This window comes from Ornithodoros turicata, chromosome 1, assembly GCF_037126465.1.
Source record: "Ornithodoros turicata isolate Travis chromosome 1, ASM3712646v1, whole genome shotgun sequence".
Lineage (NCBI taxonomy): Eukaryota > Metazoa > Arthropoda > Arachnida > Ixodida > Argasidae > Ornithodoros > Ornithodoros turicata.
The window spans coordinates 38,040,122-38,060,043 of record NC_088201.1 but is presented as its reverse complement, the minus strand read 5'-3'; the positions used below and the strand labels follow the sequence as shown (position 1 = coordinate 38,060,043).

At 43.5% G+C, this 19,922-nt stretch overlaps 1 protein-coding gene across 4 annotated transcripts; it reads left to right on the top strand.

The window, feature by feature from the left end:
* Positions 1 to 147: 147 nt before the first annotated feature.
* LOC135378030 (protein LSM14 homolog B-like) lies at positions 148 to 19,865 on the top strand. Of its 4 annotated transcripts, none has more exons than XM_064610856.1 (8): positions 148 to 402; positions 2,175 to 2,350; positions 5,282 to 5,305; positions 5,688 to 5,859; positions 10,320 to 10,778; positions 10,873 to 11,008; positions 11,061 to 11,251; positions 19,067 to 19,865. In XM_064610856.1, the coding sequence occupies exons 1-8, from the start codon at positions 282 to 284 to the stop codon at positions 19,123 to 19,125; spliced, it is 1,338 nt and encodes a 445-aa protein (XP_064466926.1). In that variant the 5' UTR covers positions 148 to 281; the 3' UTR covers positions 19,126 to 19,865. The 4 variants fall into 4 exon arrangements, with proteins under 4 accessions (XP_064466926.1, XP_064466923.1, XP_064466922.1 ...); XM_064610853.1 differs by having other exon boundaries at positions 149 to 402; positions 10,320 to 10,772; positions 11,061 to 11,247; XM_064610852.1 differs by having other exon boundaries at positions 149 to 402; positions 11,061 to 11,247.
* Positions 19,866 to 19,922: the final 57 nt, after the last annotated feature.

Below are 19,922 nucleotides of genomic sequence, written 5' to 3'. Positions count from 1 at the left end.
AAAATGTACTTTCTTAAAATTTAGAATGAAAGTGTAACAGTTATGCAGAATGCACAGTAATTCTGTGTTTAATTTGGGCAATGAAAAGATAAGGCTGAAGGAGGTATTAGGACACTTATAATTTGCATCTCTTGGTCGATGGCAGCGCCGCGAACAGGTCGCGTAAAAAGGGCACTACGGGCGCCATTTCCCTAGTTTATGTACGGTAAAGTTTCTGTTTGGGTAGGGAACGTAATCCACTGTAATCGCTGTTGTCCGTCATTTCGGTGCAAAACTTCACAATGAGCACCGGAATTCCCTATTTGGGCAGTAAGATAAGTCTAATATCGAAGTCTGAAATTCGGTATGAGGGTATTTTGTACACAATCGATACAAAAGAGTCCACCGTTGCTTTGGCCAAAGGTCAGTATCTGGCATTTTATGGAACTGCAAACATCGAGTTCATACGACTACTTTTTATCAGTTATCATTAATTTTCGTGCACATGTAAAGTTTGGTATATTGTCACGTGCTCTATTAACAAACGCGCTGGCTTGTAAACAAAAACAAAGAAAAGTGTTATTGTGGAGTGAATGGTAACGGTTGCATAACCTGCTTCCTTGGAGCCGTTTTCTTGTCCATTTCTTTTTCTCGAACTTCCTGCTGAAATGCACTTGTTTTCCATAGCTTACGAATAGGCAGCATACTGTTAGGGGTTCACAAGTTTTGTATGTTGCAGTGTCATCCTAAGGCTTACCATAATCTACGAATACAAAGGTTTCGTCAGTGCGTGTGTCAGTTTGTTCCATTAAAGGCACCTTTCATGTGCATTCGTACATCAAACCCCTCTGCGAAGTACTATCCTTTTGCCACTTTGAGATGCTCGCGTTTGGTTCTCGGCATTGTTAACTGTCACTGCGATCTGGGGTAGACTCACAGTTGCACATCACTTGGTTATGGTCGTTCGCGCACAGTGTTTTGGGCCTGGTCTCAAAAACATGTCAGTGCTATAACCTAGTAAATAATCTACCTGAATCACTAAAAGCACAGCTTAGGAAATTAAGATGGAATTTAACTTTTGTGGTTGAATGCAGCCAGGTGGTATGCAAGTTCTTAACATGCTTTCCAGGCACTGGTTATACCCGCTCGATTCATTTGTTCGTGTAGGTGCAGCTTTGATTTGGTCTCTCAATAATGTGCAGGATGGAGTTGCATCCATGTAACGCATCCGTGTGTGTGCATAATCTATGGATTTCCCTATGGGGAGCCATTTCTCACTTCGTAAACTTCACTGCTGTTTAGCTAGTGGACTTGTTCACGAAGTAATGTGGGTATTGTAGGTATGCATTCTAGCCATTGGTGCTTGCAGCTCAATGTGGCACGTTGTCGGCTTTAAATCTGACTTATCAATATCCCTATGCTGACAATGAACCTCTTCAGGTGTTTGTGCCCCTTTGGGTCAGACATGCTATTTGCAAGTTTTGTCGCTAGTCTGCAGAAAACTGCGTGCATTGCAATTCCTGCATTTTTTTCCTACCGGGTTATTGTACTCTGGCTAATTCATGGTGAATCTTGGGCAAGTGTATTTATTTGGTTATGTTACAGCAGGTAGAAGATAGTATTCAATCTTTGTGTGTTGTATGTGGAAGTGCTTCTTATGCAATAAGGTCCTCCAGATTCAAATTCATGTACTGTCATTATGTGCCACGAGACACCGTTTATCCCTATCCACTGTTCACCATTCCAGTTTTGATTGCAACCCTGTTGTAAAATTTGTTTCATGCATCTTAATTTAGGTAGTAATGCATGTAGATGTATGAAATGGTGTTGAGGTACTAGCTGCACAGTTAAATTTGCCCATTCTAGTCAGTGGTGCAGACAATTTTCTTTAGCATAGTACAGGTATGAGTCTGTTAAGAAGAGATTGATTCCTTGTTAGCTATATTTTGCCAAATGGTTATGCCAGGATTTAGCCATTGTGGGATGATCAAGTGTCTTGGCACTATTTCGCCTTAGTTGCTGTTATGCTATAAAGCACAAAAATACTATTGTGGGATCTCTGTGGTCTTGAGGTCACAAGCCATTCTTTGACTTTTGGGCTGCATTTGCGTGCTGTAGTTGCCTTCCCTTCGTGGATGTGTGTGGCTGTGGTTGGGTTCAATTTACATTAGTAATGTTTCCAATACTCCTTTCAGTTCGGTCTTTTGGCACTGAGGATAGACCTACAGATCGCCCAGTTGCACCGAGGGATGAGGTGTACGAGTACATCATCTTCCGAGCACATGACATAAAGGATCTCAGGGTCTCGGAGCCCCCGAAGCCCCAGTCCACTTTGCCTGGTGGTTTGACAAATGATCCAGCCATTGTTCAGGTATGTTGGCTTGCTGACAGAAGTTGCTGTCTGGACATCTCGAGGGGCTTCATAAAAATAAGTAAGGAGTCCATGTTAAAGGGACTATGAAATTTCCCAAACACATCATAATGGTTTTGCTGAAAATGGTTCTTCCTGTCGAGAAACTTCTACATTACAATTCTTTCCCAGCCTTCACCATTTTTTTAAATCTCGTGGAGTTGAAATGGCCTCCAGATCTGAATGTGCCTCTATCCCAGTGGTTCATTACATTGGGTCTGCACATGGCTCGCACAAAGGAGCGTCGACCCATTCAGCGAGGGGTGATATAGTGGGGCACAGCGGTGATGAGGTTTCCTTTTATGATACTCCTGCTGCCGCTCGCTGTGGTGCATCACGAGGTGCCCATGAGGAAAACGGCCTAAGCTTGAGCAGCAAGCAAAGACAACACAGACGAGAACTGAATGAGTTGAGCTCTCATCAGTGTCTCCTTTTCTGTGTGAGTTTCCTGCCAAAGCTCAGGCTGTTTTCTTTATGAATCTTGTCCCTCAACTTGCCTGCATCAATGTCGCTGTATCTGTCTCGAGCTGTATCAGCTTTGTATACATTCAGTACTTTAATTCCTCTTGTAAGAAAACCATTCGCTTGCTTGCGCCAGAAAACTCCAAACTCCATTCGCTTGCTGAATGTAAAACTTGAGTTGTATGTTCAGGAATGTCTGTTCTGTCAATGCTTAGATGTTTTAGCACTATTAAACGTCAAACATCTTATGTGAACGACAAGCGAGAGAAAAAATCGTTTCATCGTCCCTTTAAGAGTATGTGTTGCACTCCTATACCATGTTTGTGTGAGTCCCCTCGGAGCTGCTCCAAAATGAGGGCTGGAGAGAGCAGCTGCCTGCCCTGTGCACCTTCCCCAGAGAGTAGCAGGCGTCCTGGAGGCTCCAAATGTTAGGTAATAAAGGGAACAGAGAAGTTTTGTGACGTAGATCATTTTTTTTATAGAGCTTTGAGGAACGAAACATTTATGCAACAGAATTCATAGAATAATACGTAGCTTAAGATGTAAAGCACATATGTAAATTCTACACCTACATTTTTCTTGCCATTGCCTTGTACCGTCTTTAAACCAGGGATCGGAACCGAAACTGAACCCGAACCGAAAACCGGAAAAAACCGTTATTTTCTCCCGAACCCGAACGATTTTTTTGCTTGTCCTGAGCCGAACCGGAACTGAACCGAAAAAAATTGATACGGTTACCGGTTCGGGAATCGGTTCAGAGGTGAATTAATTGTACTACTGACCGACCTTTTTTTTTTGCTCACCTGAACGGTTATCTCACGCCTTTCTCTTACAATCGTGTACGGTGAGCGTAAGCTTGCTTGCACGTAGCAAAATTACTGCCCGTGGACCGGTTAAACCGAGGCCGAAAAAAGTAACTGTTCCAATCCCTGTAAATGCCCCGACCGCTGACAGATTTTTTTTTGTCTGTGTATGTGCGGGGGGGGGGGGTTCTCCCTGAGCCGAACCCGAACCGAACCGATATACCTGAACCGGTTCAAGCTGATAATTTCGGTTCAGCGGAGCTAAACCCAAACCGAACCGATATGCCTGAACCCGAACCGTACCGAAAAAAATACCGGTTCCGATCCCTGCTTTAAACAGTGCTTCACGATCATCCTGCTTCTGGCGCAAGTTCTGAGTCTTCTCAGAATCGCTAAATAAGCTTCGCTTCAGTGTACCAACACTGAGTTCCAAGCGACCAGCAACAGCAGGGACGTTGTGAGTGGGCCACTGTCCAGCTAACGCAGGGATGGTACAGAACAGGGATGCAGTTATGCTGTCATTACATACTAAACCTAAATAGAACTTTCAGGAAATAAGATAAAACAGCTAGGAACTGAAATGCTGTGGCAATGTTACTCAGCTAATTGCTATGCTACTTCGGTGTTCCGCCTAGACAAGCTGTTCTCACTCATTTCATCTGATAATAGTCCTACAAAGAGCAGTCCATATATAATTTTTTGCAAGTGAGGTGTTGTGTGCAAGTGAGGTGCATTACTGTTTTCTTGCCCCATGTTCTCATTGTGCATCTTTTGTTGAATCATGCAAATCTAACATGGATGTGAGGTATATTTAAGCAGCCTTTTGGGAACTAATGTTCATCAACATCAGGTCATCTGCCTGTAGAAGATGAACGCTCTCAGGTGTTCAGGTCCGTGAAGTAGCTTAGGTCTCTGATTCAGATCACCTCAACTTTAACACGGAAAGGCTATATGTAAGACTTTTACATTTTATGGGACCCCACGCTTTTCTGTGGAAAGTCGTGGGATGCGAGTTTCTGCAGAAGCATTGTATTAGTAGTCCACCTGGTTTTGTATGTTCTGTTACAAAATGAAAAAGCCATAAAGCCTGCCTGATGTCATGTGTCAAGATACTTCAGCATGCAACACTCCACATCCCAGATGTACAGCTGTGTAAAACTGTGTGCACAAGTTCTACTATAATCCTGAAGCAAGTTTCAAGTAATTGTAGACAATCTTGATTATTTGGTAATCAAGGCAGGGAAACGAAGGCATCTCTCATGGCCAATAACTGGTACTGTTACATGTGACATACCACAGAAAAGTAGACCTTTGCTTTCTATTGCATGCCCATTTTGCATCCTAATCCTAAAGTATAAGCTGCCATGAAAACTGCACTGAGAGGCTAGCACAGAAGGCTGGCACACTACTCCCAAGTCTGTTCCTTCCTGTACTTGCATGGTAGGAATGTTGCTCTGCCCCTGTAAGATGCCTGAAAAGTTACGTTAAAAAAATTCAGTGTCTGTCCTATTCTGTTTTCTTTTTGTGGTAATATTGTAGTACTCTGTTCATGAATTTTCTAGCAATCTGCCATGGAGGACATGGTTGACTGAACAGTTTGAATAAGAATCTGGATATTTTATTTCAGGTCCCCTCGTTCGAGACCACAAAGGTTGGCCCATTATCTTGCTTCTAATTTGTCACCCAAAACATTGCACAAATTTCAAATCTGAACGTGCTTTTGTCTGTTTCATGTTTGCTCAGTCTCTGTGGCAGGTTTGCTTGAATGTTTCCAGATATAAAATTGTAGGCAGTTAACTCAAGTACTTTCCAATATTCTTCTGCATTATATGAAGCAATCTAGCGTTGGTGGTAACACACCACTGAAAAGATTCTCGTTGTTTCTGTGAACAGGGTGGTTACGGGTCCATATGAGTCATTAAGTTGTCTCCAGCTCAGTTGTCTCCAGTCAATTTGTGGTACTCTGTGCCTTGCTGTCTGATTGTTGTTCCTGTGCTGTGCATCCTAGTTTTTCTGACATTTTTCTTTTACAGCACTCACTGCAGCACACAGCACCCCCTGCTACAGGAGCAAGTTTTCCAGCACCCAGTTACAGTCAGCCTCCGCCTTATGGCCCTGTGGGAACACTGCCGTCCTATGCTCCTCCACAGTACCAGGCACAGCCACAGCTCCCTCAGAGCTTCGTTGGTGGGTCACAGCAGTCGGGTTAGTTCCAAGCATGTCAATTCCTGGTCTTCGCTAATATTAACTGTATGTTCCATTAGAAATGTGTGAAGGATATCCCACTGGGTGGGGAAAGGAGGGTCAGGAGAGGGAAGAATGTGTGGAGTCATGTCGCAATTTAAGTGAAGAGCACAGGTCCAGACAAAAGGTTATGGAATACAAGTGGCATATTTTTCATTGGCATGACATGGCAGCAGCGGGTGGAAGCGGGTCCGTTCACTTGTTTAGAGGATTAGACAAGTGTGCTGGTGTGAGCACTTTTGAGGTTTAGTGTAAGCTCCCATTCAGAGCTGTTGCCATTGTTCACATGCCTGCAGGATGCTTTACATTAACAGGGTTGTGCACAGTTTACAGCCTGTTGCTCCCCATAATTTTTCAGATATGCATGATACATTCTAAACTGGCTTTTACTGAATTTGTTTTATTGCATACATTACTTAAAATGTTAAATACATTAAACGACTGTCTAATTACAATTGTGTTACCTAAACTGTAATCCTGTTTGCTTTGGCTCAGATGGCAAATCATATGTCAATTACAGAATTACAGTGCAAACCTGTTAATTCGAACTCTAAGGGGGCCGAAGATTAGTTAGAATAGAGCGGAGCATCTCTGAATGGGTGCTTGTTGCATTGGTAGCACGTGCTAGCTACTTCAGAGGCGTCATGGCCACGACGTACCAGATTATAACGACAACGTCATAGGTAACCCTTCCCAGCGCCGCATTTTTGGAAGGTACCGGTGGCGCTACTCATTGTCCCCATTATTGCTTCAACTTCTACAGTACTTTGTACTTCAGCTTACCTTCGTATTTCTGGATGGTGGATATTCCACAGATGTTTCATTCTGAGGTTGATTATCATCATTCTACGCGTTTTCATGAGCTATTGCTGTCGTCTGCTACGGTAGTCGTACATCCGTTTCTGCGCGTTCAGAATTCAAATTTCCATCGTCCAATCGTGATGCAGATCTCGCGTGCCGATGAGTAGCGCCCCTAGCGGATCGTGCGGACGGGCGCCTCATAGGGGTTGCTGATTATGACATGGTCGTTATAATCTAGTAGGTCGTGGTTGGTAGCACGTGCTGGCCACGTCAGAGGTGTCATGGCTGACCAGGCCTTGCCGCACGTTCGCGATCACTCAATGGCGGAAATGAGGCCAGTTTCTATCCGGGATGTTTATTTGCAGACAAACATCAAAACTGCTGAGGACAGAAAATAATCTCACGTGCTTGCGTTCATTTCTTCAGCTGCGGCTCTATAAATGTCGTTTGCGATGTTGGGCCCAACCCAGTTCGAGAAAATATCAGATTGCTTCCCTTTTCTTGGCTATGTAGTCAACAGGAAGTGTCTTGCTCCCCTCAAAACAGCGAGGCTTGCTTTCTTTGTCAACGACGAGTAAGCGGACTTGTTCCACAACTGTCGCGTTTGCGCACACAGTTACGATAATTCGTTCCTTACTCCTTTTTCCTCAGGCAGGAATATGGCTTTTATGAGAAACTGACTTTTAATAAGTAGCTATGTCCCTGACACGCCAGCGACACAGCCGGTGCTTCCGAGCCGAAGCATAGTTGTGCGCCGCCCAGCAATAGCCTTCGAAGAAACTATTGCGAACGTTGATACCTATGTTCGAATTACCAGGCATTTTCCCCCATTGAAATGCACAACTTTGCCGGGAACAGAGCGTCAGTTCGAATAAGACATTTTGAATTAACGGGATTGCACTGTAGTAGCTAACATTTGTGTTACTTCACTGTCCTTAATGGTTGACACCTGTCAGGCGAGCGCTCACCAAATAATCCTTTCGCATACAAGGTAGAAGTCAAGTCAAATAATATCCCAGCGATACAAAATCAGCGCTCGACCTCAAGTGAAAATGTACCTATAGTGTTTTAATCCTACTGGGCCTCCATCGCAGCAGTACATTTTTAAATAAAGGGGGAGCACAGTGTCCATTCTGAGAAATGGCAGCCGGCTGCAAGGACTGCGTCGCAGCCATGGACAACCATCTGAACCTGCCTAGAACTTTAATGCTCTACACACTTCAAGCCTGTGTCATGTGACATGGTCATAATAGCGGGAAGATAATGCCTGTTTGACCCTACTTGTAACAGAAATCTTGGTCATTGTCCGATAAACGGATTGTCATATTAACGAGGGGAATTTACATGCCGGCGGAACGGTTCCCGAGAAACAGTCATAACGCGAGTATGTCAGATTAACGGAGGGTCATATTAACGAGGGTTCACTGTATTTGTAAATACACGCAAAGAATAGTTACAATATATTAGAAAGTGTCTGCAGAAATTTAAAACAACGAATCAAGCTAAGCGAACGTAGAGCAGAAGTAAAATACAAATTAAGAACAATCTCTAAGTGCAAGGGTACATGAGCGCTGTGCCATCTAGGCTATGCTGTTATGCTCTGAAGGCTGTTAGTGGGCTCAGCTAGCCGAAAATTCCAGTTATTGCTAAAGGCCATATCCACTGTTGTGTGACACTGACACAAATGTCCGTCACCCTAAACAGTGGTTACTAAACTGACATTTAACATGTCTAGGGTTGCCACCAGGCCGGTATTATACCGGCACTGCCGGTTATTTGGGCGCTCTGCCAGTTGCCGGTAGGAAGGTGATACCGGCAGCGTTTTGCCGATATTTGTGGCTCAACACCTTTCATAGGGGCTTTTACGGGGTTTTCCTTTCAACATTCCACTGCAGCTTCAATAAAACTGGAACACAGACCCAGCTCCGCAGTCAGCAGTTATCTTGGTTATTCATTCTTATTATTATTCATTGTTATTATTATTATTTCTAGCACAATGATACAACCACACACAGGAACACGTGTGTGTGTGTGTGCTCGTCCACCCCTCACCCACTTTCCCTTTTCCACGAGCCTTTCCTCCTTTCCCTCTATTCCACCTCCTCTCCCTCAGCCAGTATTTTTCACTACGAAAGGTGGCAACCCTAAACATGTCGTCTGACAGGGGTATGAATAATGTGCTCAGTATATTCTTGTCAAATCTATAATGCGTAGGGCATGCACTCCCGCACGGGAATTGAAGATTCCCTTCGGAGATGGTTAGTCGAAGTCTGGTGACCTGCTGTTCACAGCATTTCTGCTCTTTGCTGCTTTGCCACATTTATTTATACCCTTAAGGCATAGCATTACAGAGGGGAGTGGTTACACATGGTTTACAATGATCCTATGAAAGTAATTAGGATTAACACAAAAGGCCGACGATGGAAGGTGGTTCCAATCCTTAGTCGTACGTGGCACGAAAGAACTCGGAAGAGAATTAGTACAACAATGCGGGACTCCTACCTTGAATTGCTGGTGAATGCGAGACGAGATGTATGGTGGTGAGGAAAGCAACTGTTCCTTTAAGGTAGGGTCATGGAAATAAATGGCGTAGAAAATAGATAATCAATCAAGCAATTTTTCTGTGTTCATAACGGTTCTAATGACAGTGAGGTCTTCATGGAGGATATGCTAGCTGTGCGGTTGTAGTTTGATAAAATGAAACGAGCTCCACGATTTTGAACAGTTTCTAATTCCTGTATTAAAGTGGAGTGATCGGGGTCCCAGACAGATGACTAGTGTTCTAACTTCGGTCGGACAAGGATTTTATATAGTGTTCAGGTCAGGTACTTTTTATTACACTTGAATCAATCATAACCAGTTTAACTTTAAGTTAACAGGGCACATTGGAAAATTTCTCCGAATGTATCGAAGAGTGCGGTTTGAGTTATTTGTGACGTATTCAATGTGAATTTCCAAGAGAGATCTGTTGTTAATACTATACCTAGGTATTTCTACGCTGAGACTGACTCTAGCTGAAAATTCTTAATGTGGTAGGAACGCGTGGAACTGATGTGTTGACGAGAAACGTTAACGTTGTTAAGGTTAGGTTCCATTCTCCAATGCCTACACCAAGGGAACATCTGTGATAAACCAGACTGCGAAGTAGCTGTATCAGCACTGTTATTAATTTCTCTATATATCACGCAATCATCAGCGGAAAGACTGACAGGTGAGGACTGAGTTTGGGGGGTCATTAACCTATATTAAAAATAAAAGTGGGCAGAGGACCGAACCTTGTGGAACACCGGAAGTGACCGGAAGGCGACAAGAAGCACGCCCATTGGCTATTACATACTGGGTGCGATTGGAAAGGAATGACTAACCATGTTAGTACCTGGTGGTCAAGATTAAGGGCGCGTAGTTTGCGAAGAAATAGGGAATGAGGTACTTTGCCAAATGCTTTTGAAAAATCTAGAAAGATGCAATCCACCTGTGATCCGCAAACCAAATAAGTGTGTAAGTCATGTGTTAGCGGGGGGGGGGGTCCGTGAATTTGTTCTCATCGCTTCCGAGGGTCCGTCACCGCCAAAAGTTTGGGAAACACTGCTCTAGTTAATAGCTCACGTTGCCTCTTTCAGGGTCACGCTCAACCACACCTACTCCAACACCTGGGCAGAGGAAAAGCCCCACCATGGATGCTGGGGTGCAAGTGTCCGGTCCTGCCCCAGGAGAAAACAGGAGTTCACCACGCTCTCACTCTGGAGGTGGTAGTCAAGCCCCAGTAGGATCAAGGCGAAAGCCACAGCAACAACCTCAGGGAACCCAAGGTAGACCGCAGCAGCAGCAACAACTGCAACAGCAGGGGTCTCGGTCACAACAGCATCACATGGCTGGTGCCCCAGGTCAAGCACACCCACGAGGAGGTGGTATTGGTCGTCGAGGTGGATCAGGAGGTGGTGGTAGACCTCGCTCGGCAGGGTACCGCACTGCCAAGCCCAAGGAGCAGCTAAAGTTTGATCGGGAGTATGATTTTGAGCAAGCAAATGCAGAGTTCCAGGAGCTCGAGAGCAAGCTTGCTCAGACAAAAATAAGTGAGTGTAAGTTCCAGGTTAATTTTGTACTTTTTTGCTAAGCCATTTGGTCTCTTGGTATGAAATCAAGTTATGCCTTTGCATTTCTGTAATGAAATAGGTGATGAGAAAAAGGATGACTCTGGAACAGAAACTCAGGTTGGAGATAACCATGAAGATGATGATGTTGTGTACTATGACAAAACAAAGTCCTTTTTTGACAACATCAGCTGTGAAGCCATTGAGAGGTCAAAAGGGTATGTAGTTTCTTTAAACATCCTGGTAATCTTTAACCCACATTTTGAACAGCATGCAGAGGATAGACTGGAGACAGGAACGAAAGCTGAACAGCGAGACCTTTGGTGTAGCAGCGAGCAACTGGATGAGGCGAAATGCATGGCGTGGGCGTGGTGGCTTTTGGCGAGGTGCTCGTGGAGGTCGAGGCAGAGGAGGACCCCAGGGGGCTAGAGGGGGTGGCAGACCACGTAATGGAAGCGTGAGTACGTAGAGTTTCTCTATTGGCGTGCATGGAGCACAGTAAACAAGCTGGCGCAAGTTTTTTCTTTTTTTTTAAGGCATCCTTCAATGATCCTCCTGAGAGTAAGTGTGAAGTTGCATTGAATTTGACGTATCTTTAGAAAGAATTGCAACCTTAGTGAAATATGTGAAGAAAGTACCCTGTAGGTCACCTAGGGTCAGATGTTTTTGCTTATTTTCATTAGGGATAATAATGGAATGTTTTTGTTTGGTTCAAACCTTTTGTAGAATGTGTTGAAAATGCTTTGCCATGATATAGCTTTCCCAAAAGACTCCAGTTCACATCAAGGGATGCATAAAAATTTTCGGAGTATTGTCATAATCTTTGTTTTGAACTAATCCGTAAGATTAAGGGTTAGACCATTGTGAAGTTTCTTTCAATTTGTAATATAAGTTGTAAAATACAAACTTAACTCTAAGATAGAATTACAGGGTTTGGCATAAATACATTTTTGTATTTAAATATAAATACAAAATACTTGGTTCAGGGGATGTTCCAACGAGGGTGTGCAGGTCGTCAAAAACACACTTCGACCGCCTTGGTGAACATTCACCAGCATGTTCTTACACCCTTTGATATTTGCTACACATCGAATGAGCAAATAGTTAAGATCAATATAGATAGAGCCTGAAGTTTTCAGGAACTATTTTTTTTTCTAAATTCGGGTGTAAAAATAGGGTAAATAAAAATGTGCTCTAAATTCATGCGAATTTGGGTGAAAAAACTTCCAGTACGCTAAATTCGGCGAGAAATTGCGCTCAGTTACTGGAACTAACTGTACTGGTTTAGTACAAATGGTGATGTAACTGCATTTGCTGCCAAACAAGTTAGTGTGCATTCCTACAGACTTCTCAGTGAGGGCAGTTTGTCGGGTAAAAATCGGGTTTCACCCTAAAGTGGCAACCTTCAATTCAGGGAAGAATAGGGTTAAACCCTAAAACTTGAGGCTCTAAATATAGACTAAATTACTGTGAGCATCCAGGCAGATAATTAAAAGTTGCAGCATTTCATCATGGTTACTCGGATGGTTAAATGAGGATGAGAGGACGATGTGTAGAGGGAGGAACGTCAGTTACATCCACGGAGGTTGCTTCTCAGGAGTGCCTTCAAAATTGCGAGCTGTGCAACGCATGCATCCAATCAGTGTCTGTTATGCACAGTTAAATGCACCGCACTCGCTTCAATGTCCTTAAAGGGAATATCTCATCTGGGAACGTATGCATGAGACCGATAAGTTAATGTTTGTCACCTCTTCACAGTCAACTTGCCCAAGTTTCTCTTCCAAAAACAGCTTACATATTTAATAAGTTTTAAAGATTCTCACTCCCTCTGCTGCTAACACCATGATGACATAAGCCATGCACACAAACGGGAGTGCAGCACAGACTATTGTCTCCGAGGTAGTCTGTTTGACGTTAGCATCGCAATATACTGTGTGAAGTCCTCGGTAAATACCATTTTACTAGGGGTGTGCGAATATTCGAATTCTCGAATATTCGACTATTCCACGAATATGAACGACACAACCCGAAAGTGGGCTTCACCTGATGCTTCCGTGCATGAGGTGAAGCCTGCTTTACGAAATTGCTCTTGCTGCAGGACCAACACAGGCGGGACGGTGTTTCGTTTAAGACATGGAGGAAAGAAACTAAGGAGAGGGCTATAAGATCGGAAGGCCGTGGGACCCCTCTAGCGGTCGCTCCTGGCAATACCACGCCCATCTAGTTGCCCGGTCACGTGATCCACACATGTTTCAGCGTTATGGCGGTCTGCGCGGAGGCTTGGAAGTTTAGCAAACCTCATCTTCAGCAAATGTCTTACCTTCAAGGAGTCCATTCGCACAATACTTTGAGGTTATGGGTTGTTTCAACATTTGCCGCGTGATAAATCACAGCAAAAGTTGAGAAAAACAGAAGAGAAGCCAGGCAATGTCACGATGACCTACGTACGTACGTACGTCTTCTAGCGATTTAGTGATCCATTGCTTCCACACTGAGATTATCTATCTTGTGTTTCAACGGGTTTGATAAATTCTAATTCCAAAGGTGTTATGAAATCGGAAACAAGTTATTCGGCCGCAGCTCGTCTCTGTATTCAGGTAAGATACGCCGCGGACATGGAGGACGCCATGTTTCATGACGTCTTGCAGTGACGTTTATGGGTCACGTGTGTGGGCAACTAACCACAATGCCATGCGCGGGTCACAGCACGCTCGCTTGCATTGGGAGAGGCGCTTAGGGCATCTCCTTAGTTTCTTACCTCCATGGTTTAAGATAACGTTATCCAAAGTTAGTTTTGTACACATTATCTGTGGAAGGGGTGGCGCCCCTCCAACATGCAGTTTAGTGGTGCCGACGAGGGACTTTGATTTGATGTCTGTGAGGTTGCCTTTAAAAAGTTAGGACTCTCGAATAATGACTACAGCCCACAAACAAGAAGGGTCTCTTAAAGATGTCCTTTACGTCTAAAATTTCAGTAGTGCAACTTCCTAGGGCGAGTGCAAAGAAACTAAAAGGTGTTCATGGCAAAGCTGAGGCAGGATGCCAATTCGTTTGTTTCAGAAATGGCCTGTGGTTGTCTGAAACAATTACAGCCTCATCCGTATAACATGCTACTGCCTGTCATAAAATTTTGAAATGAAGGTAACCACTCCTGTACTCCAGTAAGTGTAGGCTCACCTGAAAAGCTGGAAGCACTCATGTAAAATTAAAGAGTAGGGGCTTTAAATAGAAGAATTGCATGTCTCTCTTGTGACAGTTAATGCCAGAAAAATTACACTAAAGCCATGGGCTACAAAATGGAAACTTTTAGTGCGAAAGTCACATATAGTAAATTTTGCACGAATGTTCGATATTCGATTCGGTATTCTGAATTTTTTCCCTCATTGGATTAGACTTAAAATATTCTGATTCGCACACCCCTACATTTTACTTTAAATACCACTACTTTATCTTACCAGTGAAAGTTCTGACGTGACCATGTTGCGTCTAACACTGTTGCGCTCCTGACTGTACGGACACGTCCAATGCTAACCAAAACCAACATTCCGCAAGCCGATCACAGAGCAGACACAATCCCTTGGTATTCCGGCTTGCCCGCCTCTTTGTCGAACTGCTAATAAGGTGCCTCCAGCCACTCAGATTAGTCTCGTCCACACCAAAGGGCGCTCACTGATTGGCCTTGTCAGAGTGACGTTTCCAGTGAGGGAATCTGGGAATACTGTCAATGTGTGTAGTCTGCTCTTGCCATGTGTTACTACATCAAACTGCACAGGAACAACTCCAAAATACTCAGATTTTTGGCATTATTATCAGTGATCAACGTGGGGTAAAACAGCACTATAGTTTGAGTCGACCGGGACTAATGTGATAGTCCCTTTAAAGGTCCTTTGTTTTCCATATAGAAATTGAATCTTGCTTTTCGATTTTTTGCTTGTATTACTGGCCACCAGGAGAATTATGATTCGTACGTGTGAGCATGCGCTTTCATGGCGATCGTTACATCAGTCTCGTTTGCATGTACAGTCGTGCCTCGTTAATATGGACACTTTCGTCCCCAACCAAAATCGTCCATGGAGCAAATTGTCCATCTTATCAAATACCAAGGAAATCACAAAAACAATGATGGTTTATGGAAAATGCGTGCAGGTATATTTGGTTCCACATCGATTTAAGCGTAGCAAAACGTGCAACACGTAGAGGCTGCTACTCATCACCATTGTCTTCAAAGAATTCAGGAGCTGTTTGTAGTCCCGCATGAGCCATAGCAGATGTGACCGCACGCTTGGTGTTGCTCAAGTCGGCGACGGCAGTGCCTGAGAAGTTACCTAGACATCTGTACCGCCTTTGTTCTCGTAAACTGCAGAGTGATTGCACTATGTTTAACTGAAGACACAAATACACAACTCCTTGCCCGAGGGTCAATTCCACGTGCACATGTTTGGAACAGTCATGACGTCATAGGTGATTTTCCAGCCCTTTCATGTCCAGAGATAATCCCTTTTCCTCATAGTTCTTGTGCACAGCCGTGAAGGGGGACCTAGCTCCCTAAGCAACGGGGCATCATTCTTTCAAAAGTTGTCCTGTAGAATGTGGGTTGAGGGTTGCCCTCCATACAGATACCGTACATAATGAGACCAAAATACATGGACTACATATGGTTCGTACATCGCTGGACCGTGCAGTGTCCGAAAAGCTCGTTTCCATATTAACGAGATGAAAATGCATTGAAAAAGTATGGTCCACACAAAAATCGTCCATAATTCGAGTTGTCCATATTAACGAGGCACGACTGTATATCTATGGGTAGGCTGATGGGAAACAGCAATGTGATTGTAATGTTGGAGTCAGTTATATCGACAATCATAATAAGCTGGCTCGACTGTATTCAAAGTTCACGATATCTTCCTCAACAACTGCTGGCTGCTCGGCATTTGTCTTTGTCCCTAAAGAAATCCTGCAGCTCTCAGCAAGAGCTCTATAGTAGTCTTCTTCACAATTGCCATTTCATGTGAGAACCACTTTATTTTGAAGAGTGGGTGAGACATCTGCTGAGGGTTGAAACACTATTTCATCGGTCTTCATCGTTGTCATTAGCAGACCTGCCAAGTCTCCAGGTTTACCCTGGAGACTCCCGGGTTTGCACAGTTTCATACAGTTGCACGATCGAGAACCAAATCTCCCGCAAAACGCAGGTTCCCCTGCATCTATCAAAACACCAGCTTTTGGTCTAGCCGCGTAGACGTAAAATTCAATCTCAGTGGGGTTGCCATTGCTTTCTGGACAGTTTAGTTAGTTTCTGATGTTAGTCCAGGTGACTGGTACAGGCAGTGCTGTTTAGAGTAAGCTTGTGTTCGGACTGCGATTGTCAGCCCTGGTTGAGATCAAACTGCTTTCGTTGAGCTCTCTGGGAAGTCCAGGGGAGGCTTCCAAAGTTCAGCCACGTAAGCAGTGTAATGCTTAGTATTCTATCCATACTGCATGGCCACGCTGAGGGTGAGACATTTTACTATCGTGAAGAGAAACTTTGTGCCTTAGTGTCTGACAACTCTTGTTTGAGCATGTTCGTTTGACGAAGTGACAGAGGGGTGGACCTTGTCACGGCCAGACGTTCTTGGCGGACTTTTTGAAGAGGGCTATGTCTGCTGCTAAAACTTTTCCAGTAATAAGTTGTGCCTGATAAACTGCTGGGGCCAAGCCTGCTGTTATTTTATGTGTACATAAAAGCCTATCACTATCCTCCTTCCCTTTCAAAAAATTATTTCTCGCACAAACTTGACGCCCCCACCCGTTCGCTCCCTAGTTCGGTTTTCCCCAACTTGGCCGGTCTGCATTTGCAAACGACATATTTGCTGTGTAGCTCCATTTTGCTTGAGCAAATGACATTCAGTGGGACTGTCATTCATGGGAAATAACACTTTGCCATGTGACAGGGGTAGAAGTCCTGGTCTGACTGGATTACATTTAAAAACCTGTTGGAAAAGGTGGCTAAATTTAGGTAATTTTGCCAAAAGCACTCGATTACCAGCTGCCATTTTGCATAAAGGATCATGAAGTGCAAAGATTTCTTTGTGGTATGAAAGATCCAGACACCTTGTCAGTGAAATTGTCAACGTCACTACGTCATGTGCAGTGCACTCACTTTTCTCAATGTTTTAACCTGTACCACAAAGCCTGCTGTCGAGGCTACGCACTTGGTTCGCCGAAGAGAAGTGAAGAGAGTTTGGGGAACTCACTAAATCGTTAGTGCACTTTCTACAGAGTATAACTAAAATATGCCATGTGATAGCACATGAATGACACCAAGTGCAAGTGTCGCTCGTTGAAAGGGACACTAAATTAGTGCATGTGACGGGTATTACTGCATGGCAGTAAGAGTGTATTCGAACTAATGAGCATTGAGTATGGAATATGTATACCTGCTTCCAGTACTCTTTCAGACTCACAAATGCCAACCCTTTTAGTGTCGCTTTAAGATCAGGCTTGAGATTTGATGAGTCCCACTGCCAAGCTTCTATGGGAGAAAATGCGTATGTGAACTGCAGTGTAAAACAAAAGCTGACACTCTGCTTTCCTCCTTACACTGGTTTGTTTGCAAACATACCAATGTTTGATTTTCAGATGTGATTTCAGCTTTTGTTAGGAGTTCTGGCTTGGCATTCCTGCTGCTGGTGGAACAGGCACTTTCTCTCCGGTGAAATCATTGGAAGAGAAATGCTTTTGTGTGAGCCCAGAAATGTGTGGATGCTCAATTAACCTTCTGATGTGTTTGAATTAAGCAAAAGAGAAATCAGTTAACCAAAGTGAAACAAGTGGAAGTTTATTCCATGTGCAGTTTTGTCCTCTGCTACAGTTTCTCTGTTACTGAGTTGTGTAAACCCCAACAAATTCACCTTACAATGAAAGATTCTTTTTTTTTTTTTTTTCTGTGAGCTTTGTCTGGAACCAGAAGGGCTGCAGCAGTAGCTAATTGGAATTAGTTGATACAATACTAAACCACAAACATGCATGCAGGGTACTTCTTGAAGTGGGCCAAAATTTTTCTGAATTTGATTTGCATTTGCTTTGAAAATTGCATTGCAGACATCTATTTGCAACATGGCCTGTTTAGCGTAGCGGATGAAGCAGTTAAACACAGGATAAACACAACACGGGCCTCAATGCTCAGTTGCATACTTTGACTGCCATCATCCAGTTGTGGCCTACTTAGACTTAATATTGTTGGAATAGCCAGTACTAGGTTGAATGAGCATTCAAAATTTATTTTCCTTTCCGTTATTTATTAATTTCTCTTATTGTTTCCCTTATTTATTTCTCCTCCCTATAATTCTGGTAGAAGTGGTTTAAGTTAGAGTTACACTGCAAAACATTGAGGTCTCAAATCTGCAAAAATGGAAACTGCAGCCTCTTTTGTTGCAGTTTCAGCCATGCTTTTTCCTGGAGTACAGTACAGTACTCGTGGATCGTATTTATGTATTTGATACTCATCCATTCTGAAAGTGATCATCCCAAAAGTCCACTCTTTGACTGGCGTAACACAGCAATTTAATTCTGATCACTTGACTGCTACCAAGGTGAATTGTGCTGTTTGGCGGTAGATAGCTGCATGATGAAACAATAGGTCATGGCATGTAATATGATACTGCGCAATTTGGGGATGTATTTCCACCAGCTAGCTCAACTTTCTGCACATGTGTCGTGATCTTTTGTGGTAATTCTGATGTAGTTGAATCCCATTTGTGGCTATGCACGCTTTTAATAAGTTTCTCCAGCAGTGTGATAGGCCTTCCAGCTAACATTACTTGTAAAACCTACAGCTATGTAGTGCATAAGTCATTCTACAATTGCAGTGTTCCGTTCATGCTTTGATCTGGATGCTGTGCTGAGTCCTCTTGCAAGTTTCTGTGGGATCTTCAGCTTTTATGAACCATTGAAGTGCTTGTTAATATCATTAGTATAGTCTACTTCACTGGGAAATCTTCCCATGCTTCACTTAACTTGCTTTGCTTGTTATGTCGCTTCACTTTACTAAAGGATGTGAAAGAATACTTTTGTCCAAAAAGCACTTATTTGTGAACATTACTTGATCAGCATAATGACGAGGTCCCAAAGCAGAGTGTGAATATCCAAATTACTTGTCTTGAGATTGTTTCCAATCACTAAGGTTTTTCCAGAACGTTAGTCTAATATCCAGTTTTTCTTTTTCTTTTTTTTTTTTTGCTATGTATTTCCCAGTAAGGTCTGAAGGCAGTCGGGAATGTTAATTTCTTCCATTGCAGATACCCGGAATGCCTGGAATGAGGATGGGCCCAACACAGGTGCCTACACGGCGTACTGAGAAGCAACCTGGGGATGAACTGCATTAGTGCCATTGGGAGGGATTCAGAACATCGCACACCGAACTTTGTACATATGTGTGGCATCATGTTAACTATGATCCTCTGCTGAATCACTATGGGAGAAATTGGGAGCATATCTTGGTAGAGGATATCTGAACTGCTTCCTCACTTTTTTTTTTTCCTCCTTTTTGAACATCATAAGTTTGGTGTCACTTTTACAACTGTCTTAATGTACCTTGAAGGAGATGGCTGGGTGCCATCTCTGGAGTGTCATGTCTCTCACACGGGTGTGGAGTGTTCGTGGTGCTGGGGTACCTGAATAATCTTAGTAAGCGTACCCCCTCCAATCACTTCAGTATGAGATGACTTGAAGATCTTCAAAGAGTAACTGTTAGGAGTGGGCCACCTTCTATTATAGTACGAACTTTTTGTCCCTCTCTGCCTTACCCACACCAATAACTTGAGCACAAAGAGCTGCAATGACATGTGCTGCTGTTTTTTTTAAGTATGTGGCTATTTGCAAGGGTTAAAGCTCTTGCATGAGATTACATTGCATGGTGAACAATTGCAGCATTAATATAACTGTAATGGGCCAGATGGTTTAATACAAGGAGCACAGGGTGGAATGCTCTGGGGCTGGAAATGCCTAGATATTAGTTGTGGCCCTGTTAACTATATCCCCCCAGGCTCTTCAGAGCTTTCACAAGATGACAGATTTCAAATAAAAGCTGTATCTGTATTTGTTGGTCTCATTGTGACTCGATTACAAATTGTGGTTTGCTGGGGAGATGTTATT